Raw genomic sequence first — 27823 nt, 5'->3', positions numbered from 1 at the left:
CAGACCGGCAATGCCGTGGTAGCGGCCTGTCAATCACAAGGTAGCCACGCCCCTAAAGCATACCCTGCTTTATCTTCTATTTTTCACAAAATGGGACCATAATTTACTAAATGAACATCACGATCTATTGAGGAAGACCTTAAACTCATGTTTACATTGTTTACTAAGGTAATAATCAAATCGAGAAGTAGGGTCATTTTCTCATAGACTGCTATATAATCAACCAGAGGAGTCGCCATCTGCTGGCCATTAGACATAATGCATGTTCAAGGCACTACTGCCTGGTAATACTCCTTCACAAAAAGTAAATGTTGGAGGAATTTAGTACTTGTAATTCTTTGTCCAATGCTAAGTACACTAGACATCACTAGTGAGGGTAATTTACTGCATTTATCTAAGATTAGGTTGCAAAAAATGTATTAAAATCAAGGTGACAGGAAATGTGCTGTCTCTAAAGAATAATTCAGAAACCCCTCCTGAGCCAATCGGGAGCAAATATGTCTTTTGTTTTGAGTGCCAATTATAGCGCACCATCGGGCCAATCATTGAATTCTTTTGAATGCTGTGGCAAGATGCACAATGTTGCCATGTTGCGTGAAATTAACTGAGCAAATGGACAGAGACCGATCCATAGTCCTGTTATCGCGGGGTCGTAACTGGTGCAGCCGTGATTATTCTATTGTGTCTCTCATTTCACTATTTTTATACACGCACAAACACAAACACACACACATTACTGCCAAATTGACTGAGCTGACACGACCTCTGTAAAAAATGCCTCTATATTTACTGTGAGTGTTTCAGGATCAATTCAGTGGTTGTGTGTGTGTATGTGTGTGTTTGTAGGTCAGCCTTTTAAGCACTGCCTATCATCCGAGAGGCTGTGAGCCATCAATGACTAATGTGTCAGTCTGTCACAGTCAAGGACCTACCATATGGCGCCAGTGCCCCCCCACTTAAACTAATGGGTGGGCTGGGAGAAACAGCACAGCTAACTAACCACACTCACAGAGCTGCAGTAAGGACGCAAATGTTAATTGGTTATTCTTTTTTTCGTTATCAATTATTGGCCACATTAGCAATTCATAATTGATTAACCATGAAAGCTCATAAAATAGAAAATCCATGCTTTTCCAGCACAACCCTAGTAAATAATGCACTTGAATTATAAATAAACTACATACGAGTAAATTAATATGAGCATTGAGCATACATTGAAAATGTATTCTTGATTGATCAGAGGTCTTAAGGATGGTTTAACTGATCATCGACGAATCATTGATATAGCTAGTATGTAGTCTAAGTGCATACTATGAGCAGGGCAGTGCGCCGCGCCAATTAGAGCGGACTCAGCCTGCGGAGGGTGTCCCAGGGGCGAAGCAGCACGGCGGCCACATCTCCCAGGAAGCCCTCCAATTACCACCCAGCAGGCGCAGTGTCTGCTTGACTCATGAGGACGCGTGACGCACATGAGGAACCTCATAGATCTGAGCCACTCCATCCGTCTTCCTTGGCAGTCTTGAGTCCCTGCCCCTCCCCTTCCCCCGCCCTCTGCGACTTTTAATCCAATATTTTTCCATCACCTTCGCTTTTCTATCCTCCCTTCCTCAATGTGTTCCTTCCAAAATTGAAAGTAATTCCGAAGATATCGACCAAGTGGAGTCGAGGTAAAGGAGAGGTTTTTACTGCGTTGCCTTTTATACGGCGTCTTCTTTGTATGGGGAGTCGTGGGGGGGGCAGCTGATGTGACCTGACCTTGCCACCACATGGCGACTACTGTCCCGACCCTACTTGCGTTCCTGCTGATGAGACGCCGGCCATGACAGTCCATCAGGGTCCCTCCCTGTTAGGAGGCACGACAGTGTTCTCCCTACTTAAATCCACCCAATGTCACTTTCAAAGTCTGTATTTCATAATCAGCTGCTAAGGAGATGTGTCAAAGGTTGGCTAATGTGGTAACAAAGCAGGGGCAGTTTGGCTGACTGTTGCCTCAAATACATTATGCAGCTGGAGCTTGACAGAGTGATGTAAAGGTCTCGCTAATAATGATTTTTATCGAAAGCAATGATGTAATGAATGTTTTAGGAATATCATTTTCACAACTACAACAAAAACGTAACTTAGTTGTCAGCAGGTTTTTTTGGTTAAGAAGAAAATGTACATCTTTTATCTTTATCTCTACATGATGAGGGTTTACTGTTCATTCACGTTTTTATTAAATATTACGATATGTAAATATCTGATTCTGCTTTCTTAGTTGATTCTTAAGGCAGTAAATGCTTTTTCATATCAAACATGTACGGAACTGAAATAAGTAGTATTAGTTGTGTCTCTAAAGTATTTTGTGATGCTTTTAGCCACATTATTCAGCACTAAATCTGTTACATCATACTGTGCATATGTCCACTGATGCATGCTTTAGGGCCAACGTAAAAGGAAGTGCAGTGCTGTGAGTCCGAACTTCGCTTTTGGTGATCAATGAAGGGAAATGATAAGGACAATTCATAACAAATCCCCAGTTGTTGTATGGCTGACACCGGGTCCATTTCAAAACCTTTTTTACCATGGTGAATAACTGTGCCCCTTCTGCCTGGTCCACACCTTCTAAAAGATTAGCGCTGACGCTAGGATCCGTGTCCAACGCGCTTCGCCAGGACTCCCCCTCTCAGCCGATGCAACCTGCGACTCATGAAGCTGTTCCACTGACAGGGCCTTGGCCCCATCCGAGCCTTGCAGAAGCAAGTGTGTCAGCCATGCAAAATGGAGAACAGATGTGGTGTATGGGCAGAGTAATATAGTCTTAGGCTGCCTCCACTGCACCTGATGATATGGAGCCAATAGGGGCATTTGTCAAATGCAATCAGGTGTGATGGAGGGAAGAGATAGAGCGGAGATAGGGAGAGAGAGAGAGGGGGGTGGGGAGGAGGGGGGGTCTGAACAGCTTGAGCCCTGCCAAACTCTCTTCAGAGCCTCAGCTGTGTGTGTGTGTGTGTGGGGGGGGGGGGGGGGCAAAAGACCAAAACATGCGCCCAGCTCTGTTTTGGAAGGAGAGTATCACTTACAACAAACTTTAATCACACAAGAGAGATAATTAAAAAAAATCACAAGCACAAACTGTGGATCATTTACAGCCACGCTTAAATGCTAGACTCCCCAAAAAAAAACAAAAAGAAGGTGCACCTCAAATGCACAAATTTTCTAAAATGCCACGAGGTCAGATTTTAATCAAAGGTAAGAGACACTAAGCTCTTCATTTCTGTGTGAACTATGGAGCTATCTCCTTTCTGCTGCTCTTTTCTAAGCCTATAAAAAAGGTCCACAAGGTCACAATAAAGGCCAGTGCAGTCCCCGAGTGGGGCACTTGAATGGAAAGTCTGAATCTGATTTACAGTTTGGCCACATGTGCAAGCTGCCAATGACTAGGCAGCCAGCCAGACAGAGTGGGAGAGAGGAGTGTGTCTGTGAGGCTGCAGGTGGTAATGAATGCTGGCCTTATCTCAGAATTCGGAGTACCAAAATAGTGTTTTTTACCAAAATAGTGTTTTTATATATATATATATATATATATATATATATATATATATACATAATCACATTACATATACAGAAATAAATGGTGGAGCAAACAATGTTAGATATCGGATCTAAATAAATACCTAGTATGATATTGAGATGATATGAGATTTCCAAATCAGCCTCAACTTGCTGAAATTTTGATCTGTGTCAGTGACATGCGTTACAATTTCTTATTCTCCACTCATGCTGAAGTTTCCCTCCCTTATGTAAAAGGAAAATTGCATCTATTTTGCATGTGTCGCATCCTCAAACCAGATGGCAATGTGGCAATTTAGTTAAAGGATTCCTAATTAAAAAAGGAACGCCATTGGTGGAAAATTTGCACTTTCTTTTTTTCAATTTGCGAAAAGCAAAACATTAAACCACCATAGGAACATAATTCAGATATATGTGCCATTTCACTAATTCAAATCTGTCGCACCGTGGGATGCGACTCATGCTGTGTAAATACCACTCGCTCTCTAAATCACATGGGTAGCCATTATGTGATCATCTGCATTCTTCTTTATGAGTACTTATTGTCGAAAAGAAAAAAAAGATGATTGCCAAAAGATAAAAGCAAAAGGTGAGCCACAAAGACGGTAACATGACGTATAATGAGACATGAACTCATGTAAACTGACTACATGATTGCTAGGTAGAGATATTAGTAAATCTTTTAAATCTTAAAAAGGATACTTATAAAGATTTACATGTTTTGTAATGTCTCTATTTGAAAAATAATAAAGGGAAATATCTTGTTATCAGATTTTTGAAACACTAAAATATCAGTATCAGTACCTGCCTCAAAATCCAGCATCACAGGGATCTACTGAGTAGAGTGTTATCCATGCCTGCATTCAGATATATATTGCATTAAAGTGCAGAGATTCTCAAAAGGCTAAAAAAAACATAATTCAGTAAGCTGGTAATTAAGGTAATGTGGTCATCTCCAGTGTGTTCCAACATGTGCATTTTAGGTGTGCACAAAAACTCATTGGCATCACCACAACCTACACCGGCGCACAGCTGTAGCTCGGTTGGCAGGACAAAGACAATCAGGGAACACTGCCACATCTGGACTTTGCATTGGGACCGGCTTAGACGCTGTATCAGTACTCCTGAGACTAGAAGTAAACACACACACACACTTTGCTTTAAATAGGCAAACTATGGCAGCAAAGAAATTGGGTAAAAGCATCGCATATCCATAATCAAAACACAGTGACTGTAAAACTGTGATAACAATAGGTTTGATAATGAATTCAGTGAAAATAGTGTGTCTTATCTTTCTCTTTTTTTTAGTGAAGTTGTATGTGAGTGTTCCATGTGCCTATTAAGATGTACCAGGATGTAAGCCCGTCACTTCTATTCACATACCATTTTCACGTTAAACACGGTTTAGAGCCAACGCTGGCACTGCACGAGCAGATGGCTAAAATGACATTTGCTACCCGAGTCTGTTTTTGTCTGCAAAACCAACCACACACCCGATACAAACGCGTGCACACACAAAATAGTTGCACAAATCCCTGTGCCTATTCCAAGTGTGTCGAAAAAACAAATCAATCAAACTGATGCATGCAATATGCATCCTTATAACGCCACAAATATGCTATATTCATATTTTAACATATGGTCACCACGCAACAATATTGAGAGCATGTTAACAGGAAACACAGGTGTGATGGCAGCTCCTATTTCCTGTTCATCCTACTTCTTTTCATTGAAAGTAACTTTTTTTTACACGTACATATCTGCTCATTCACACATCGAGCTGGCAGCTGGAAGACTAGCTTGGCAGATGCTTCGATGCAATCAACTCGTCACTTGAGCATGATACCGCCTGTCCATTTTGTGTTCACCTCGTATCACATTCAAATGAAATTCAAAGCTGTTTCCAAACCCCCCTCCCACCAGCCCCCCTTCCATCCCAACATGGTACTAGCAGCTAAAGCAAACCACTTCCATTATATGACAGAGATGTGTTGAATTATGTGCTTCCAGGTTATACAACTAATCTGTATTTTGAAGGAATGTGAATGTCCTTCTGTGCTACCAAAGGAGAACTGGGGAAAAAAAAAAAAAAAAAAAAAAAAAAAAAAAAAAAAAAAAAAAAAGAAGCAAAGCACAGACAAAATGTTAAGTGACACTAATTTGGTCGAGCCAATTCAATGAGTTTTAATGAAATACAATTTATGCTCGGGCAATACTCCCACCAGTTGGTCTGAGTGTTGGTGAGAGGGAACATTTACATATTCCTGTCTATCATAAACACATCCGACACAGCTGGTTTCACCTAAACCACTAGAGGGAGAAATACGCTGTGCTTGTGTGAGAGTCAGATACTCAATATATGTATATGTATGGAGAGGCTAATTTTCCAATCAGAATTGAAATGTATTTCCAGTCTTGACACACGCCTTTTCAGTCCGCATAATTTTATTTTAGCGGGTAATTCGTCTTTAAAAGGGGATGAGTGCTCCTAGGTGGCTTTTTACAATGTGTGTTCAGCTGGAAGAGACTGATGCTGGGCTGGCAGTGGGCTTATCAAAAAACAAGTTGAGGCAGCGCTCCAGGCGAGACGGAAAGAAGGATAAAAATCCATGCTTCTGCTCAACTAACCATCAAACCTAATTACCTGTGGATAGGACTTATGGGCCACATGTTGGGTTCAAAGTTTCCTGATCAGGAAGTGGCTTGGGAGGGAGCTTTGGCGTGTGCGTATGTGTGTGTGCGTATGTGTGTGTGTGTGTATGTGTGTGTGTGTGTGTGTGTGTGTGTGTGTGTGTGTGTGTGTGTGTGTGTGTGTGTAGGAGCCTGGTCAATGTGTCCGTGACAAAAAGATTACGCTGACAGACGAGACTTGGTGCCAGATCTTGGCTCTGTGCCATTAGTTCAATCAAGCAGATTTATTTAGCTTTTAGACAATTCGACCAGAACCCTGAGATACCACTTCAGAAAATAAGCTAAAGATTATTCATGGCATGGCGGCTAAGATAGGGGATGTGTTGTGGCTCTCCAGCACCGTATCTGCTCCCTCACTACTACTTATTCCTTTCTTAAGAGTAGAAACAATGTTTTTAAAAAAAGCACAGGGACACATATGAGGCTTAGGCATCAAGAGTAAATCACACAGAGGTCAGCTGAACAAAGGAAAACGTAATGACTGCCATGTAGACGCACGTGTGTGAATTAGCCTCAACATAAAACGCAGCCGCAAGATGCACCACTCTCAACGCCGACCTTCACCTCGGCCCATAACCCAGAGTGCTTTCTGTTTTAACAACTAGAGAAATGTCTCACGTAATTACGGATCACCTCTTTCCACTACGGAGAATCACAGCTCAGTGCTGTTGACTTTACATTAGGTTGATCTTTGAATAATCACATGATTTTATATTCCACCAGTTTACATTTTCTTTATGATACATGTGGACATGGGTTTTCAATCCATGCGGCTCTTGTTGGGGATTCAAGGTTTAATATTGTTTAGTACTGTTTAACAAATACAGAATTATTATTATCATCATTATTATCCCATGGCGATCTCATTATAACTATTTTTTTTTCACCATTTTATTTTACACCAGTGAAGAGCTTTTTTACTTCCAGTGAGATGCTCGGGAAAGACGGATATTTAAAAATAAAATAAAAAACTAATGCCTTGAACAGATAGCGCCTATGCTGATTGTGTGATCTCAACCAAAGTGTGGTCGAACACCAACGTAAATCTTTACGCTGTCATTACACTGTCAAACATCAAACATGTTCATTTCATTCTGCCCCAGGTAGCTCCCCTTTAAGTTGCCGACTGCCATACAGTTGCCTCAAGGAAAAATGGGCTTTTGTTGAGCGTGACATACAGTATGTTACCTTCAATCATTTTAAAAAGGCTTTGAAAAGAAACCGCAAGAGAGCTATTACTTCACTATTCAAAACTTGCTTGTAATTGTTTAAGATGTTAATGATCAGAATATATTGCCCATGGAGTGAATCAAGGAAAAAAGTTATTATATTGGTCCTGGTCATACAGTATTTAAATATATACATTACATTACATTACAGTCATTTAGCAGACGCTTTTATCCAAAGCGACTTACAATCAGTAGTGTATTACATATCATTCACCCATTCACACACTGATGACAGGGCTACCATGCAAGGTGCCACCATCAGACTCTAACTAACGTTCATGCAACATCCAGTCCGATGGCAAGCCTTCAGGAGCAACTTGGGGTTAAGTGTCTTGCCCAAGGACACATCGACTGCCGAAGCCGGGTATCGAACCACCGACCCTCTGATTGGAGAACTACCTTGATCTCCACTACGCCACAGCCGCGTCCATGTTTATGACATTCCTAAAACAAAAACTACATAATAATTGCTACAAACCAGTTCAACACAAGTTTAAATTAGATTTCCAAATTGCATTGTATAATGTGTCAGCCACTTTCTGAGTCTCGGATCAAATGAGGACTTTGATTAGCTCAATTAGCTAAACACATGCAAATAGGTGGATAAGTGCACTCATTTCAAACTCTAACCAATAATCTCTGGCATACAATCGGTGGTCAATTTACATCCGAGTAAATGTCCCTTGCAATGCTATGCAAACAGTTCTAGGCCTTTCCGTCTCTGTGAAGTACAGTAGATGAGGACCGAGTCATTTCCCTGTATCCGTGTTGCTATTATAAATTAACAAATTAATTGGCACCCACAGTGTTTCAACCCCTATGCTTTGACCTGTCTCAACAAAGCAATAAATGAGTTGCTCCACATAATAACAAAACACATGAACCATAAATGATAAAGGCTTCAGAAAGCTGTATTAGCCATTTTACCTTGTTTAGCCACCATCACTTTGATTCGGACGGAAATATCTATCCATCTATACAAACTGTGAGATAGCATGCAATTACATTTTGTACAGACATTTATGGTCCCCAGAGGTTAATATGACTTCATAGTGACTTTTTCTCTATCGCTACCATGAGATTGACATTTCTGGGTTTTTTGGGTCAAAAAATCTTGGCCACCAATGAGGGGATTGCCACAAAATTTGGCACATAGTTCCCAGATGATGAAACCACTTTTGTGATCCCCTGACTTTGTATCCAGCACTGCTAGGTCACAATGTCAATGTGTCCACAACAGCATGTTTCCACTGTGAACACGCTGTTAAAAGTAAGATACTCCTGTTGGAGTGAGCTTAAGACCGGAGATTTTCATTGACAACGACCGCTTCTGTAATTGTTATGCATTTGATAAAAATGAACTTGAAGCATGACGGTATTAGCATTTAGCTAAAGGCACAGGTGTACCTAAGCAAAGCCTCCCAGAGCTGCTTTCACAATACAAAATTAAAGCTGCCAAAATAAGCACAGCTCTAACATCAAATAGATAAAACCTAACAAAAAAGAGCTGGGAACAGGTTGAAAAACTGGAACCACTGCTTTCATAGCTCTTGCTGAAACTAATTTTTTTCATCGTAATTACCCCGTTTTGTTTGGCCTACTTACTCTGCCCCAGCTAAATATCACAGGATGTAATGAGACTGTCACTACCAATGTTGGATTTTTACAGTAGTGTCGACACGAAACCTAACAACCAGTTTCTAACAACTACATCTTTGCAGACAGTGGGTTACTTTGGGCCTTAAACGTAGATGATCTAACACTAACAGACCTGAGGACATGCAGACAAACAGGAGTGAGCCTTTCAGATACATGAAACCTTTGAGACTTTGCACATTGTGTACATATCCATGTAAGAGCATTTACCCGGTGATTTCAAGAAGGCTTTGCAATGTGTAGGAGGCACTCATAGCATGAGCTGGAGCTGCCTGTGGACTTGGTCACACTGTAGTAGGTGGCTGAAGAAGCACAGGCAACAGGCTACTCCAAGTCTTTTTTCAAAAACACTTATACTGAATTCCCCTTGTGCTATAGAAATATAGATAGTTATTGCCATGGGATGCCAGTCAATCAAATGTTGATGGCAAAGAATGCTTTTATCGCTTTGGTTTAACGTCCATTTCACAAAAAAGGCAGGTCTATGAAGAGGATGTTATTAAATCTGTATGGGGGGGCCATGGAATTAACTTGCTCTGAAACCATCATTCTGCAGTATATCTTTCCATTTTTACATGTTTATCAGGACTGCAAGTTGACAGCCAGTAGAAAAGCTCTTGTTTTGTTTTTTACTTATTTTCTCTAGATATATTGTTAGATTCACTTTGCAAGATCCACTACTGGAGATGGGCTGAAGTCGTCAACATTTGAAGACAAAAAAATGGCAATATTGAATTTTTTTTCTATGTGCCTGGAAATTGAATAATATTGTGAATAAAGCATCAGAGTAGCATTTTAAACTCAAGAATTGTTTGCCAATCGCCTTACCGTTTAGGTATTCGGGATAAATCCATCAAGAGGAACGCACAAACACCTTTAACAAGCTGTGCGAATCAGCTCAGATGTACCACGAGCATACCGCATCGTCATCATTTGAGCTGTGCCTGATCTCCAGGTGGTGCTGAGTCATGGCTCACGCTCACTGGTTTTTCCTGGAGGTGGGGGGTGGGGGTGGGGGTGTTGTGGAGCACTGAAAATCCTGCTGTTAAGAAAAATGTCTGATGAGGATGAAAAAGGGTTATTTGGGTTGAAAAGCGGTTTCGCATCATCTTGAAAAGCCTATCAGACGACAGCTGAAATTTGACACCATCATTTTGTTTCTCATTTGGCTGTGACTAGCAGAGACACAAGGTCCGTCACTCAGAGGCCGGCGTCGGCTTCTGTGGACCTCAACTCAAATATGTCTCATCTGCACAACACTTAAAACATGAATTGAGCCATAGCAAGAAAATGAGTTCCATCCATCCTTCCATCTTCTGAGTAATAGAAAGTTAGCAGACTTTACATGTCATGGTAATGTTTTTAAATGATTAAGAAGCAACTTAACCCTATCGTCTCCTACTTCCCAAACCAGTCGGTCTATCTATGCTGTCAACCAACAGCCTCGGTGCTTATGAGCAGGTGAGCTATTATGCTTGTTTGTATTCTCCTTGCATGTTGCTATGGCAGAGTTTGGTTGTGTCCCAGTCCAATTCCTCATTAATGAAGGAAGAGGTGGTAAAGAGCTCACTGAATAGTCTCCTGTGTTATTTACTGGTTATGATGCTTCGGTTAACTATTCACGATCTAGGAGTTGACTCTTGACCTTCATCAGCGGTTGGTGACATTAGCTACAAATGTAAATGTTTGTTGTAGCACTTTCACAATTTTTGCTTTTGCTACTTATTAGTAATTGCACTGTTGTGAACCAACAGTTGCCTTCGGTTCCACCAAAAAAAAAAAAAGTAATCAATTTTACTGATTAGTACACTAGTTTCTATAAGGTGATTTCACATTTGACCTCTTGAGTATAAAATACATTTTGTCACAAACATTTTAGGCTAACCTTGATTCTACATATACACTATATGTAATCCATAATTCATTTTAAATGCAGTTACAGTATTTACTTTGTCCAACATTTAAACTGATAAATAAGATGCACAATACATCCATATATGAAGCTGACCAGAGACTTTGAGAGGCACAAAAAATGGGTTTGTTTGAAGAGACTACATCAAACTTCAAAGAAAAGAGAAGAAAATTCTGAAATATACCACCATATGACTACTATGTGCCAAACAATAAGGGCTAAGAAACATTATGGAAGCAAAAATTGAGGTAGAAGGAGTCACAACGCTTACTGAAAAGGTTCCCTGTGTACAATAGACCTCTAGTAGCACTATGGAGCTGCTTGTCTATGAGCGACTCCCTGCTTTGTTTGCACAGTGCAAGTTGCACTTGGGTGACGCTGTACACAGTCCTACCCATGGTGTGACACTGTTCCACTGACATGCAGGTGGCGGTAATGCGCCCACATATGCTGCACTGTGCCAGCAAAAGGCAAGAGAGAGGAAGACTGCAAGCTGATAAAACATGGATGCTGGATTTAAAATTGTTAATAAATTGGCTTTGCAAAAAGCTTTTTTGAGGAAGGAAATCCTCTTCACACGTTTGTTAGACTTCAAGGATGCAAAATGCATTTTGGTGAGTAACGCTGAATGTATGCATGTCTTTTTTGTGCTAACAAGGAAAACTATACAGGGCCAATTTTATTTCATGCTCTCACACAAAAAAAAATAGAATTATCTTCTTACTTTGAGCCAATTTCAAGTTGACAAAACATGCTCAAATGCAGTTTCCTCAAAGCTTTTCCCTGGACCTCCCTTCAAATAATGTCCAGCCAGGCTCCCGCCATTCAGACCCTTTATTCCATTCCAATCTCACAAACAGCATCCACCCATCTCTGGAAAATAAAACCCTTCTTTGAAATCTGGAATCCTACGGAAGTGTTCTCCCACATGGGATTCCCTAAAGACTAGATTGCCGTTTGCAAGGCTGAGGTGGAGGCGTGAAGGTGGAGGCGTCCACCTCCACACACCGGTTTGATGGTGAGACTGCTGCAAATTACTCATGACACTTCCTCTGATGACATTTTTCAACCTCTTCCCTGTTGAATGGAACACACACACACACTGCCATCCATCGACCACCAACACCCCTTCCCCAACACACGCATTAATTTCCCCCTTCCATTCGTGTCACAATAGCCCGGCAGAGATTGCTGCCTCCTGCCTTCACCTGATTGACCCTTTGAGCAGGTGCTGGATCTGATCCAATCACAGTCAATCTTCTTTAAACATTTCATTCTTTAAGCAGAACAGGGGCTCAAAATTCCATCATTCAATGACCCGATCATTCGCCGATAACACAATCAAGCCAATCCCGGCTTATCCCCGAGGGAGCCATTTCAGTGGGGGGACAGCTGGGAGATGAGACTACGCACCTACAGAAAGGTGTCAATCTCTCCTGATCCACAGCTCTGTTTGAGAGCCGCCTTGGCTGCACAGCATCTAGCTGTCGGAGGAGGCCGCCTGACGGGTATTTCTAAGGATCAGCAATACGCAAAAAAAATCTATCTAATCTTTTGTTAAAGGTCTTATCCTTTAAGTAAAAATTCAGAAACCTGCGGTAAACACGCTCACGATCGCTTTTATACAACGACAGACACACAAAAAAATGATGTGCATAGTATAGCTCAATTCTTCAGTGGCCATTTAAAAGCTACTTTATTGGAAATGTTGCTGGGCCACTGGGCAAATAAAGGTCAAGGGGGATATGAAATAGTTTGTCTAACTGGCCCTTTCCCTCTGTGTGTCCCCACAGCACCGCAGCCGTAACCACATTCATAGCCAATTCATTTATATTGCTCTGCCCTTCTCACTGCCATAGTCTCAGTCACTAACTACAAGTGACTGCAATGAGATTGAAGCCTCTGGCTAAATCTCCACTGCAAGGCACATGCTCCATCATCGCTGCTCTGATCACTCCTTATAATCACTGGAACCAGACTATATCCTCAACTGATTGGGGCGAGCGGCGGCGGAGAGGAAACAATCACAGAATGTCAGCGGATGATGGACGCTGAAAACGTCGGAGTGGTAGTGGTCACTGCGAGCTGCCATGTAAATGGCATGCAAATGTGCACCTGCAGTAGCTGAGGGAGTGGAATGAAGGACTGTGGCCTTTTGATTAGGTTCTTTTCACTCATATAAAGTGTTTTTTTTTTCTCGCATTAATCATCCATGTTTGCTATTTTCAACAATGATCAGAGCCCCTCAGAGCTTCCAGAGCTTCGATTGCAAGTCCAAAGTGCATTCAATGTGCAGCCTTCACTGTTTCCAGTTTAAGCCCTATAAAGGTGTTGTCACTGTAGGAGCTTCATTGCATTTTCATACAAGGTAAACATTTCATTCTGCAATCAAATACATAAGGCAAGAAGTGCATTAATGATTATTGGTGCTTTGTTAAATCTGCAAAGGTACTTAGATTCACTTTGGCAGGGCTGATACTAAAAGTAATTCATGTCCAAATTTCCAAAGAGACAAATCAACTTTACAACATTAGAATAATGCAACAGGACACAGTTCTGAGAAGCACACCACATTATTTCACTGATAAATGTCCACACAGTTTAGTCTGCTATCTTATCCTCAAGATTTTAGGACAATATAGGCACTGTTGGAAATTGTTTTTTTTTTGTTGTTGTTGTGTTTTACATGAAATACCTAAAAATCTCCAATACAGTTAAGAGCAAAGCACTAAGGTATGCAAAATGAATTCATACAGTCTTTACTGACGGTCACACTGTTATTTTTCTTCCTTTTTACAAAAAGCTAAGGGCACGCAAAATGTCAGCCATGGGATTAGATTATCAAAGCCCCAGAACGAATTGCATGCACAAACCAAGGAATCTTTTTCTCTGAAGCTTATATAATTTCCTCTCATCTGCTTCCTCTCAGTGACCGTATGAGAGAAGTATGCAGACGCTTGGCCGGCCAAAGGTGAAAACGATGGACGTTTACAGCTTGCTTCCGCTGTAGCCTGATCTCTCCTCTTCAGTACTTTGACAATGATCTCTGTCCATCGGCTCACTCCTATCGGTAACTTTGCAATGTCCTCCAACAGGTCATCACCCTTTCCTCCACCCCCCTACTTTGAGACTATCGTCTCATCTTAGGACTCCAGGCTCAGCTTTGTGTCTCTACCTTTATCCCTCCTGAGCCCAGTGGCAGTGAACTGGTTAAGCTCCTCCTCGTTCTCCTCATCCTCCTCCCATTCAACTCCACCTCCAGGATCTGGCTCTGGACCAGTGGAGCATGAGAACCAGGACAGCCTGGACATAAAGGGACGATTGTGGCAGTCCAGTGACATGGAAGCAAGTAGCTCTGATTAAACTAAAAGTCAGCTTCAGGCTTGCATTGCAAAGCCCAGCCAATGGACACGGAGTGCAGAAACGGAGTCAGTGAGCAGGAGTTGTTCCAGCTTAGCCCAATAAGGACACTATGAGATGCACTTACAAGCTGATTACAATAAACCAATGAGGAAGCATTAGCCACCCAAGCTAATTATGCTGTCTTTTCATGCCTGGGCAGGGATCCGCTGGTACGTCAGATCCTAAATTATAAGGTGTCATCACACCAACTCCTAGCTTTAATCAAGTGCTTGCTTCAGTGGAAGAGTTTGGAGTGGTAGGTGTTTTGTAAGAAGGTGTTTAATTTATTGGAAATTAAGGGGGCATTTATCACCATACAATAAAAACCCAACAGAAATCAATAAATCAAATGCTCTACTAAAACACTAAATGTTGCTATCTGTGGCTGCTGCAGGACTGTAATAAGCCTGTCCAATCATTTCATTTAGCCCAAATGAAGATGCCAGCTTGACAGCTTTGAGAACTGACAAAAGCCACGTTCGTTGTTACTTTCATTATCATATATTGATGTTCATTATCAACATTTTGGGGGAGGGTCTTTAGAGAGAATTTTTTTAGCAGCTTTTGGAGCTAGCGCTGCTAGCTACTTTCATTCAAATAAAGTTGGCAACACTAGGTTTTTTATCTTTTAAAATACAGCGTACTCTTGCTGGTCTCTCCGATGTTGACGATGCTTGTTATGCAAACCACAGAAAAGACAGAAAGGTAAATGTATTTTTAAAAAAACTTGCAAATGATACTGCAAAACATAACAAAATTATCAGATGAAAATAGCAACAAAATGGCTACTTGCAAGGGCTGCACAAGAGGACAAAAAAGTGATCTCTAAGGGCTAACACTGTCTTCCCTAACAATGTATAAGTTTGCACATAATAGCACAAACAGCACACTGATTCATTTGACTTTATTGCAAGACCGAAATAGCAGCAGCCTCCAGTTAAGAGTCCTTGAATATAAAAGGGAGGCCAGGCAGTGCTGATAAGATTGTCTCATTTGGCTCGCAGGGCTAAGGTGTAGTTTGCTGCCTGAGAGAAGAAAAAAAAAAAGAGAAATGCAAGGCAGGATGTGGCTACTATTAGGCAGGTAATGGGATCCATCTGAGATGCATTAGAATCAGTCAAACAGAACCACACTTCAGCTCTGTTCAAATGACTGTCACAAACACTTCGAATGCACACCTTCAGCATGTTCTGTAGGCAACAAAAAAAAAAAAAAAAAAAAATGTTGCTGTGGAGGAGTTCTCCTCTGAAGTTGTGCCAGGTCTCGGGCATGTGCTCTTCTCTAATGGTGACGGCTGGGAGAGTGGCAGAGAGACTGATGTGCATGAGAGCTGTCAGCCTCTCCCCATAACAAATGCCACCTCTCCCCCATGACAGAATGGAGACAGGAGGGAGGGACTGAGGCGGTGGCGTTGGGCGGGGGGCATGGGGGAGTGAGAGAGTGTGGAGGGATACAGACAGAACCTGTGACCCAATTGTGGCCACACCAGCTGTTTCCCCTCCACTGCCTCCCAACCGCCGCCATCTCTGTGGACCACATCCTGCTAATTGGCCTATGCCGCCTCGCACACTCACACACACACACGCACACACACACAAAACACACACACGTAAACACAGTGCTTGCAAAATAATATCAGTGAAACGGCTTGTTCCCAGTGAGGAAGAACATTTGCTGGCGCCTTAAGCTGTAGTTGCACGATGATTGATAAGTGCTTCAAAAACACACTCCCCGGAAATATAAATAACTAGCTGCCCCGTGACCACGCCGGCTAATGCCCCCCCGCTCCACCACCACCCCTTGACATGCACACAGGCAGAGAGACGAACAGAAAAGACTGACTGGTGACTGACAGACTGATACACATACTGCCACCAAGATTCTTACGGAGGGAAAACTGAATTAATTGGTTTTCCCACTCTGTGTCTAAGTCCTCAGAGTGGTGTGTGTGTGTGTGTGTGTGTGTGTGTGTGTGTGTGTGTGTGTGTGTGTGTGTGTGTGTGTGTGTGTGTGTGTGTGTGTGTGTGTGTGTGTGTTTGCATGGCGATAATGGTAGGTTGCAGTGACAGGCAGGTTATTTAATAAATCCCGGGATGTGTAAGGCAGAAAGGAAGGATGACACACAAAACAGAAAAAAATGACACTTCCTTTTGCTCTGCATCTCGTCTACCATAGACCACAATATCCACTCTGATTTGAAGACACTCAAACCTGCGCGTACACACACACGTAGACACACACGTGCACCCTTAATCACGCACCCACAGAAATACACTTAATCGCTGACACACTCACGCATGGCGAGAGCGGCACTGCAGAAAACATCCGAGCATGCACAAGTAGGCTATAAAAACACACACAGAAACATGCACAAGATCTCGCTCAATCAGTCTGATTTGTTTGTTTCCTCCTAAGCATTTGAGGATTCCTCAAGGAGGAAAAAAACTTTGTATAATCAAGTCAATTATGTCATTCAATCAAGTCGAAAATCATTTGGAGGCCCTTTCTCAGATCCATTGATTGCGAAGTCGTGCTGAATATTTGCCCGCCGCGTTCTATTGTGCAAATAAGCCGTCTTTATTTGGACCGGGCCACGACGAGGTCTTTAATGCCACTTGCACAGATAAAGAGCAAAACAAAGTCCTTCACCTTGCTTCCCTTTAAGTCAAGAATATGACACAGGGCTTTATAGCGGGAGAGCTGGTTGCGTATTGTCTCGGAGCAACAAAAAAAACAAAAAACAGTTTTCTATTAATTTGCAAATCCTCCAATCTCCTTCGGGACGTTGTTCATAATGTGCCCATGAAAAATCCATCCTCAGTGAAATTGTTTAAACCCAAGGTCAAGAGCTGGTGTTACGGGGACTGTAGCAGCTGAAGGTGACCTTGACTGATGTGGAATATGGCATGAGGGAAATGGATCTCCGCTCGGTGTGGGGGACATTATCTGTGAAATGCTGCCACTGTATCAAACCTCGTTTGTGTGTGTGTGTGTGTGTGTGTGTGTGTGTGTGTGTGTGTGTGTGTGTGTGTGTGTGTGTGTGTGTGTGTGTGTGTGTGTGTGTGTGCATGTCCTTGTGTGAAAAGCGTGTGTGCATGTACGCCACACTCTGCTGGGGGTATCGGTCATGAGAGCAGCGTGCAGAAAACTGCTGCAGCAGACAGGAACAAACAGCTGAATATGAGCCTCTGCTGAATGAACTGGCTGTGTGTGTGTGTGTGTGTGTGTGTGTGTGTGTGTGTGTGTGTGTGTGTGTGTGTGTGTGTGTGTGTGTGTGTGTGTGTGTGTGTGTGTGTGTGTGTGTGTGTGTGTGTGTTACTTGCAGCTGGTTGCCATTGCTTGTTTTTGCTCTGTGAGCAAAAATGCATGTTGTTGACCGGGTATTTGTAGGCGATGCGAGGCTATTGCCATGTCTTCAGTTGTTTGCTCGTCACGATAAGAGATTTATTTGTCTTACTGTCAGGAAAAGAGCCTAACTCGTGCCGCCGGCTTCTTTTAAGCCTCAAATTCCTCGCTGATCACTGTGAAGATGGCAGTGCTGGCCGTGTGGTCTAAACCATAATGACACTCGCTGAGTGACAGGGGGCACTGTGCACTGATTGTGTAATTATCCAATTAACATATTTCACTCTTAATGATGATACGGCTTTCATTTTTGTGGAACACCCAACGACACAGCATGCAATGAACACTGTGCAGGGTAATAATAATAATAATAATAAAAAAAGGAAAATGTCTTACCTTCCCAAACTGTTCAAAATACTGCTTCACATCCTCCACTACTGTATTGGCTGACAAGCCGCCCACAAATATTTTCTTTGTTCTTGTGACCATCTGGAAAAGAAAAGGGCGAGAGGAGAGGATTAGTGGTGAGGCTTCAAACGCACCGATCAAGCAGCACCTGTGATGGCGAGGGACATAAAGGAGCGAGGATACATTGTCGCTAAACAGGAATAAACAGTAATCACGTTTCATAAACACAAGATCGCGAATGCTGAAGGTATCGGCAGGAACAAAAACACTTGTGGCGAAGCAAAGCAGTTCTGTGAATTTTCCCGTCACGATGGCATTTCAAATTGAAGCTCTAATCAAAACAGACTGTCACACAATTAGAGACCTCCATTTCATCCATAAAAGTTGCTGTTCATCTTTGCAAAACAAAAAAAAAAAAAAAAAAAAAAGAAATAATTTATGGACATTTATAAAAAAAATAAAAATTAATGAGTGCTGGAAGATGGAATCAGAGTGCATTAAAGCCTCATTTAGTTTCAAACAGCAAGAATATTAAGGATTATTACCCACGGCATCAAAAAGGGCACGAACATCTGCTGCAGAGAGTGCAGGCTAAATTTAGGAGGACAATTTCTCAGGGAAATACAGTAATACAACACCAGTGACAGAGTAAAATCTGCGAGGCACTATTTCTCTTTTTGCACACGACTAAAAATTAACCCATGAATGTATGAAACGGTGTTCACGCGCCAACATTACATGGACATATGAATTGAGACAAATTAAACTGTTTTATTAATAAGATCAACCTTTATTATTTGCCAAAGAGAAATTCAGGATTTAGGTTTTGTATTCTTTATTTAAAGGTCAAAGAAAAAGTGTAAAGACACTTATTACTGACGCTCAAGCACTTTGTTTCTTTATGGCACCGATGTTGTTTCAATGAATATAGCTTTGGCCTGATCTGACCTTATGGTGAGAGGCTGTTGGAACACTCAGCTGACCTCTGTCTAAACTAATGGTCTGGTTTGGCCAATGGAGAAAGGACCAGAGTACGATGTGTTATTGTCTATCTCCACCAATCTATACTACAGTTTGGGAATTTACTGATATAATGTCAGCATATAATGATTTTTAATGCACTGCTCTGTTATCTTACTGGCAAACAAAAAAAAAAAAAAAAAAAAAAAAAAAAAAAAAAAAAGGAGAACGGGCAGCAGAGAAATACTCAGCTCTGATCTCCCTCAGCTCACCGGAATCAAACAAAAAATAAATGGCCGGGGCAGAATAAACACACTCTGGAGATGCAGAGCAAACTATCAAGAAAGAGAAAGAGTCCGCCTTGATCAAAAACGCTGACCGCAACACTTTCAATCTATGAAAGAGGCTTAACACTGTAAAAAAAAAAAAAAAAAAAAAAAGAAGCAACATTCAGCTCGAGCTGAAGTAACCATCTGTCAAGTGCTTTCCAGGTGCACACAGTCTCACAGGCACATAGCCTGCGCATATGCACACAGCCTCCCACACATGGGCCCTCTGCTATTGCAGTTTCTTCTTTTTTTTTTTTACTTCTGTTATTTTTCATGTTTTTCTTATTACATTATATTGTTTTACCACAAAATTCAATTAAGCCATCTGAGGAAAAACAAAATATGGTGCATGACAAATTGTTATACATTTTCAGCGGTCTACATTTTGAGACTCCAATTTAAAAGTTTAAAAGAGCTCCATGCACAGCGTGTACTTCAGGGCTAGAGGTGCTGGCAACGGCAAGAAGAGTTTGTTTTTGAGACCCATAAAAAGATAAGCATGGATCTTTTATTACACTGAGAAAAGCCTTTCGCTAACCACTGAAAATGTGCAGTTGGCCAAAGTCTTAAATATGCAAACACAGTATTGGGCGAATTCACTAATCACGCAACACTTGCAACCTCTTTCTGCCTTGTCTCAAGAAAAGTATCTTGACCTACTGATATATTAAAGTGTGAACATGACCACAAAGTTTTTCAGATCAATGCCCTTTTTTTTTTGCTAATTGCAACTGTTCACGTCACAAATCTTAATTGTTGCCTTTACGCAAAAAACACAGCAGATAGACCAGTGGCAGAGAGAAAAAAGCTACATTTCAGACTTCCAGCTACAGGCTCCTACAGACGAGGTGCTGCAGCATTCCTCAAAACTTAAATCCGGACGGAGAGAAACCGTACTTGGGATTCAATTTCCTGGTCTGTCGGTGCTGTTGGTGTTTTCAAACGCACATCTTCAGACTGTAAAAGCAGATGGCATGATTTGAAGTGGAGGGAAAAAGAAAAATGTCACTCATAGCTGCAATTATCACCAGAAAGTTTGGGATAGTAAAACCTTAAACCCGCAGTTCAGTTACCACCGACTCTCTGAAGACGTTATTGATTTCCCTTTAACTGTGTGTTCCTATAAGTGCTGATCTTTGAGAATTACAGTTTCTTTTGGTCTTAATTGTTCAAAAGAAAAATGCCCCACCCTCCTTCTGTGAATTTTGCCCTGTATGTGTAGTAATTTGCAATGGCATTCAGGTGTACAGCTGTATATGTCATTACAAACAATATGCAGAAATACCACCGAGCAATACAACTTAGAAATCTTACTCAACAGCAAGCGGAACTGTTACCATCCTATCATAGACATGTTACCATGGTTACCGTGCCATACTTAGGCCAGGAACTCCACACATGTTAACGTGCTAATGACCTTCAATGGCTGACGTGGCGTTATAGTGCGACATGCTAACTGTTACCATGGTAATGACCCCCTTGTAGTACACCTGAGGCAGACGGAGAGCAGCTTCGACCGAAGAGAGCTCTGTGCCAAGTCTGACGGCGAGAAAAAAGCTGGGACTGATGTCATTAATGATCAGTTATGGGTTTTTTTCTTTTAGGCCCTCCTGGTGGTGCGGATTGAAGAATAACTAAGTTGTCTCCATTTTTACATTCATCCAACAATTGTATTTCCTGCTGTGCAAATGGGCATTACAGGCTCTCAGTGAGGCTTATGGAAGATTATGTCGTTGTTTTTTCCGACTTGACAATGTTTGATGGATACTGGTGCACATGCAAAATATCAACTGACTGGTTTGGGGTTAAACATTGGCAAAGACCCAGCAACTGCCTCATATCCCCCCCCCCCTCCCAACATCATGCCTCAGGCCTCAGAGGTTATCAGCCTTGGATGCAGCCGCGGGCAAACCCCCAGCCAGACAGCTGCTGATAAACTGGCTGTGTGAGTACTTATCAACATCACTCACTTTTATCATTGCCAATCTAGGTTAAAAAAAGATTTAAAAAAAATAAATAAACAAGTCAATGTTCATCTCTGCTTGCCTCTCTAGATCAGCTGTTTGTCCTGCTTCCCCTCCTGGGCCACCCGGTCCCCCGGCCATCTTTCGACCTCGTTCCATCGGGCTACAACCGGTCAGGTTTTCGGCCGTGTCGTTGTAATTTGACACGTCTGCCCAGTAGCTGATGGGATTGCTAGAGTCGTGCTACAACGGAATTACTTTCTCTACTTTTCTCTCCGTGGTGATGTCAGACAAGCCGCATTGCTTTGTATTGTGTACTTATGGCGATGCCATTTGGTGCAAAAAGGTAATAAATGTCTTTACGGATGTTTAATGCATTTTAACCAACACAAAAGATATCAGCTATTCCCTGACTACTTAAAGAACCGCTGTTGTTTTTTCCTTTTGTAAATATGCAGCAAATGGAAAAACTAGCTGATTGGATGGAATGATTCAGAAATTGCATTTAATTTGACACAGATCATTTTACATCTTAACGAATGCATTTTTTTCTTTTTTAACCAAATCACATACACATACATACGCATAATTACCACAAGGGAACAGAAAACACCCCTCACTGCATTTGAAGCAACATTAGTTCTGATCATTTGGGTCCAGCTTGGCGTAGTATTTTTAAAGTCTCTTTCGACTACATTTCAATACAAGCTGACAGATTTAAAAATGGACCGCTCTTCAACCCAGTTTTTTTTTCCCTTAACCCAATTTCAAACATCCAGTTATTTTTGCACCTCCCTAAGAGACAGTAAGGAGAGTTATGAGTGTGCGTGATTGAGCGTGTGTGTGCTTACACACTTCTTGCGTGCGTGAAGGGCTGCAACGATTACTGCCCCAGTGCATTACCATGGTAATAGAAGGCAAGCTGCAGATACATACAGAGAAGCAGAACAAAATGTGAAAAAAGCTTCAAGGGCCACTCTTATTGACACGTGTTAGCAATTTCTAACAACGACGGACAGAACAAAAATGACAAACTATCGAACTCTAGGAACAGCATGACCTTGAGGTCATCAAGAGGAAAGCTACACTGTTTCATCATGCCAAGCACTTAAGTAATAAAGGCTGGACCTAAACCATTTTGTATTTCCAGAAGTAAGCAAGAGACTGAATTCACTCTAAAAAGCATCTGGACCATCTTGAATTTCGTAAAGGCAAAAACTCAAACTGACAACATCTATCTTTTCCTAAACTTTGCATTTAGTTTATAACTTCAGTGCATTTCAAATTCAAGAATAGCTAATGCTTCAAACCGTAAATCACCAGAGAACACAATTACATAGCTCGCATGGCAGTTAAACGGTGTGCAGAAAAACTTCAGCTATTGTCAGTCTACATGAAAAAAATTTAAATAAATAAAGATTCAGGTCACGATAATACTGTCCAGAGAGTGTTTAAAAACTGACTGATTTGTCCATACACCTCAACAACAATATCCTACTCCTAGCCTGCAGCATCACACACACACACACACACACACACACACACACACACACACACACACACACACACACACACACACACACACACACACACACACACACACACACACACACACACACACACACACACACACACACACACAGAGAGAGAGAGAGAGAGAGAGAGAGAGAGAGAGAGAGAGAGAGAGAGACCCTGTGCAGTTGCTGACATCACAGGGAGTATCCAGGAAGGATGAGGAGGCTGGCACTGTGAGAGCACAAAACCTGACACCTAGTAAATCCCCTGAGCTATTTAAATCATTCACATCCATCACATAAAAATTATACCAGCATTTATATTGCATACTTTATCCTTCTCATATACTGTTCTGTACTTCCTACCCAGTACCCACGCGGACCAGAGAATCGGGACAGGCTGCCTTTATATAGGCCAGAGTGGGACGCCACAGTGCAGGCAATCCGACTCAAAATATCGCAGCCTAATTAAGATGCTGAGTTTAAGGTATGTGCAGTTTAATGCATTAGTGTTATGTTCATGTTGAATATACAGATATTTTTCTTTGACGAATTTCAGGCTGCAGTAATCCGCCTTATCATTCTGGTACGGCCTGCACGAGAGGCCGAGTATTTATGAACAAAGCTCCAGACTAGAGATGGACTGGAACTGATATTTGCCCCGATATTGACCGAAATAGCTCAAATAGGCCTGATCTGGTTTTTGAAACCATTATTTAATTAAATAAAAACAAATTTTTACACATTTATATCCATGTATTTATTTGTTACATATTGTTTGACAAAGTAATCGTATCAGCTCTCGGTAACAGCTGATACCCAAAGCCCAGGTATCGGAACTGGAAAAGTCGGATTGATGGATCCTGACTACGGACACAGCTGAGACAGCAAAACTGGTGAAAAGTTTTGGTAATAAACCATCACGGACAAAATAAAGACCTTGTTGATAGTGTAAATGAACAGGACACGTAAACTTCTATCCGTAAACTTAAATCTGTAAGTTTCCTGGTTACTTTAGATTTAGAAAAATCCAACAAAAAATGTTTGCAAAACACACACCGGCAGTTTGACTCCGTTAACCCCCATCCCCTCCTCCTTCTCTCTGATCCACAAAGCGACAGAGCAAACTTGGGACGTTCTATATCTTTTTAGGCCACGCCAGGCAGGTAATTATCAAAGTCACTCCAGAACAGGCTGTTTCACTTTGATGACTCTGATCTTTTGTCTGATTTGCATCTTTGAGTGTGTGTGTGTGTGTGTGTGTGTGTGTGTGTGTGTGTGTGTGTGTGTGTGTGTGTGTGTGTGTGTGTGTGTGTGTAATGTCTTTCCTCTTTTCCCTCATTAAGCGTTAACAATGCACCCTCATTCATTACAAACCCTTTATAATATTGTGCTCCTGGTCTTAAGTATGCCATAAAAGCAAGGAGGGCTGCTGCGAGTGCAGAAGGAAGTTGAAAGAGATAAGCCTGTAGCTAATATTGCAGAATACAACATTATTATAATTATTTGTGGAAATTTTAGGACTTCTACCTGTGGCAGCAAACAAAATTCAAAGAGCCTCCGTGTTGCGCCTACAAAAAGCTATTAGTGTTTTGAACATGCACGCAGCACGGAGAGCGCAAAGACAAAGCGTGAATGTTATTAACTCCCCGAGTGGGATATGAGAGGAGATGAATATAGTGTGAAACAATATAAAAAAAAAGGAGAGGAGCAGGCAGAATGTGAGGAGAGAAAAAAAAAAAAAAACATGTAACGTATTTATGCAAATGTTGACATTTTGCACAGACACTCCAGCTCGGATGCTCTAAGTATGTTGTCTTTTCAGATTCGTTCAGGAAGGCGTGGCGATGATAGACAGACATTTCATGGTTTTACTGGAAAAGTGAGTGCAAGCAGACACCGTTCGCGCTGAGAGAATGGGAGGACGAAAACGTTCGTTATTAGATAACAGATCAATGTCTTCACCTCTTTTCTGAAACTGCCCTCCACGTAGGTAAAGATTGGTTTGAACTATCCCTTATGATGAATGCTGTTTTTACACATGAAAATGAGGTCATCGAATTGATCAATTGCTCCTTGCAAATATAATAACTTTTACAGGGATATTTAGGAAGCAAATTACCACAAGGAGAGCAACATTTTGCACTTCTTTAATTTAGAAATTTAGCTCCTTATTAATTCAGCCTGCAGATGCAAATGACACGAGCTTCAGTTCACTTGATTGTGCATTAAGTGCCTATTTTGACATCTGGGAGGCCGTGGAGCACAAAAGGTTTCTGCTTCTAAACTTGTCATATTGATATTGAGAGAATACTTTTTTAGTACTGCAACTGTATATTCATCCCTCAAGGTGAAGGGTATTTAACTAATATTCAGTTAAATAGCTAAATGTCATCACCTCAGCATAAAGATCAGGGATGGACTGAGTTATCGAAAAAAAAAAAAAGAATATCAATGTGGGAGATTCATGGTAAAACGTAAAAATAAAAAACTATTAAAATAATAACAGTCTACTTAATAAGTAGCTGCTGCTGGCTGCTTCAATCATATCACAATGGAATTGAGCTGCTGTGAGCCATTATTCAAGCTGGAGGGGGAGCTGCATTAAAGTTACTTCATAATGCGTAATTTCTCTTTCTCTGCTCATCTCTCTCACTCACTGGTTCTACCTGGCTTTAGTTTTTGCGCAGTCAGGTCTTTTAAATAACCACAAACACAACTCGATTGTTTAGATCCCTTAAAAAGGCCGCAAATCCTTGGTACCCTAAGAGAGAATCACAGACCAACTTTACCTTTAAACCACCTTTAAAGTTAGGATGAGTGGTTATAAACATTAATTATTAATGTTAAATGTTGGTGTTAGATGATCAGCAAACCCTAAATGGAAAGTTGCAGCAAACAGCTTGGATCTAGTGACCTTTGGCCCAATGACTTCATGTTGAAAATTCAGATAATTCAGATAATGAACTAGTTGCTGCATCCAAACTCAACAATGGACATGTGGGTGAGCTGATGGTGAGCTGATGGTGAGCTGATGACCAGGCTTCTATTTCTTGAATGTCAACAACTGGGTCGTAGATGAGTAGCATATATTTTTGTGATATTGTTGCCTTTTCTTTTTTTTCTTCAAAAATAACTCAAAAGTTGTTGACTGTTTCTAAATGTGCAATTATCAACACAAATATGTCTAATAACTGCTGAGTAACTAAATTGAACATCTTTAAAATTGTATGTATAAAATTCTTAAAAGAAATATATATATTCTCTAGCAATCACCTGTTTAAAATGCTGCTTTTGGTACAATGTTTCAACAGGACGCCGTATATTACATTACCTACGACATGAAGGTTGTTTAAATAACATATAAATAAGAGCAAAGCATCAGTAAAGCTTACTTCAATTCTTTCCTTTTACTCTCAGAACCTCCCAACCTTTTGATTCGGTCATATACCTCATTAACTGACTGTTCCTGACTGTAAATTTGTTGCGAGTGGATCTTTCAGTCGCACAATCTCCCTTCTCACACACACACACACACACACACACACACACACACACACACACACACACACACACACACACACACACACACACACACACACACACACACACACACACACACACACACACACACACACACACACACACACACCATTCTCCGAGCCGGTTCTCCGGCAGGTCGCCGAGATCACACATCCAGCTATGATTACAAGGTGTAAGCCTTTATCATGGCCCCCACCTCTCACACATGTAGGCTCACAAACAGCTGTAAACACAGCGGCCCAGACGGGGAGGAAGCAGACAGGGGATTTCGATGTCATTTCTCATACCTAAAAATAATGGGACAGATAGAGGGAGAGAAAAAAAAAAAAAAAAAAAAAAAAAAAAAAAAAAGAAAAAAAAAAAGCCATGGCACTTTGTTGTATAAGCCACAATTGTTATCGCTCCAGCAAGGGGATATAATTACTGGCATTCAGATCTCGTCCGCGGCCTCGTTCATGAGCAACCAGAAAGCACCAGAAAGCATCTGTCAATGCAATGTAGTATGATCAAAGGCCTAGACGTTGTGCAGACACACACACACACGCACGCACACGCACACGGAAAACATGGCCAGACCAGGTAAACACTGCCTCTGCTCATTTGCATCACTGGAGCTGACTCACAAAGAGAAAAAACGCAGCCAATAAACAACAAACAACAGCACAATCACTTTTGCTTTTGGTGGGTAGAAAACAAGGGCAGAGCACAAGATGGTAGAGCGGGATTAGATTGTCAGCGAAGAGCGGGGGAAATGCGAGCGATTAGCAGCGGCAGCGGTGTTTCTGTCCAGCTGCAAGTTGGGGACGAGGGGGGCGCGCCGCATTTGGACCGTCTCCTCTCCCCTGCGTGCCCTTTAAAAAAGTGGCCCAATCTCGGCTCTAGTGTACATAAATAGATCTGTAATTGCTTATTACAATACAATTAGGGCAAAGGAGATGAGGAGAAGGAAAGATGCTTAGTGCAAATGTGGAGTGACAGGCCCAAGCACCCACACCCCGGGATTACGGTGGCCGCTTGCACACGGACAGAGAATGAGCGCGCTGAGAGAGAGACAGAGAGGTAGAAGAGCGAGAGAGAGACAGGATGAGGGAGTGGGGGGGGGGGGGGCAGGGCTGTCAAGCGCAGGGCAGAAGCTAATGACAACCCTGGCTTCAACTTGCACAGACGTCTTTGAAGCCCGGCTCTGATCAGAGCTGTGATTGCCACCGCTGCAGGGCCACCACTCCTATATTAACCTACACTAACAGCTATTCAGTGAAAGTCACGGGCCCCGTTTTCACGAAAAAAAAATAGAAAAAGACTCCAGCTCGGAGCTGAC

The 27823-nt window shown here is 41.7% G+C and overlaps 1 protein-coding gene across 8 annotated transcripts in view; it reads right to left on the bottom strand.

The window, feature by feature from the left end:
- Nucleotides 1-27823, bottom strand: part of LOC129114086 (RNA-binding protein Musashi homolog 2) — a 234063-nt gene that overhangs the window by 137259 nt on the left and 68981 nt on the right. For all 8 annotated transcript variants that reach the window (XM_054626605.1, XM_054626604.1, XM_054626610.1 and 5 more), the window contains one exon: nt 18184-18276. In XM_054626605.1, coding sequence (XP_054482580.1) covers nt 18184-18276 — 93 coding nt within the window. The remainder of the gene's footprint in view (nt 1-18183; nt 18277-27823) is intronic.

Source organism: Anoplopoma fimbria, chromosome 24 (genome assembly GCF_027596085.1).
Source record: "Anoplopoma fimbria isolate UVic2021 breed Golden Eagle Sablefish chromosome 24, Afim_UVic_2022, whole genome shotgun sequence".
Lineage (NCBI taxonomy): Eukaryota > Metazoa > Chordata > Actinopteri > Perciformes > Anoplopomatidae > Anoplopoma > Anoplopoma fimbria.
Note: the sequence above shows the minus strand (reverse complement) of the source record. Positions and strands in the feature narration are given on the sequence as shown.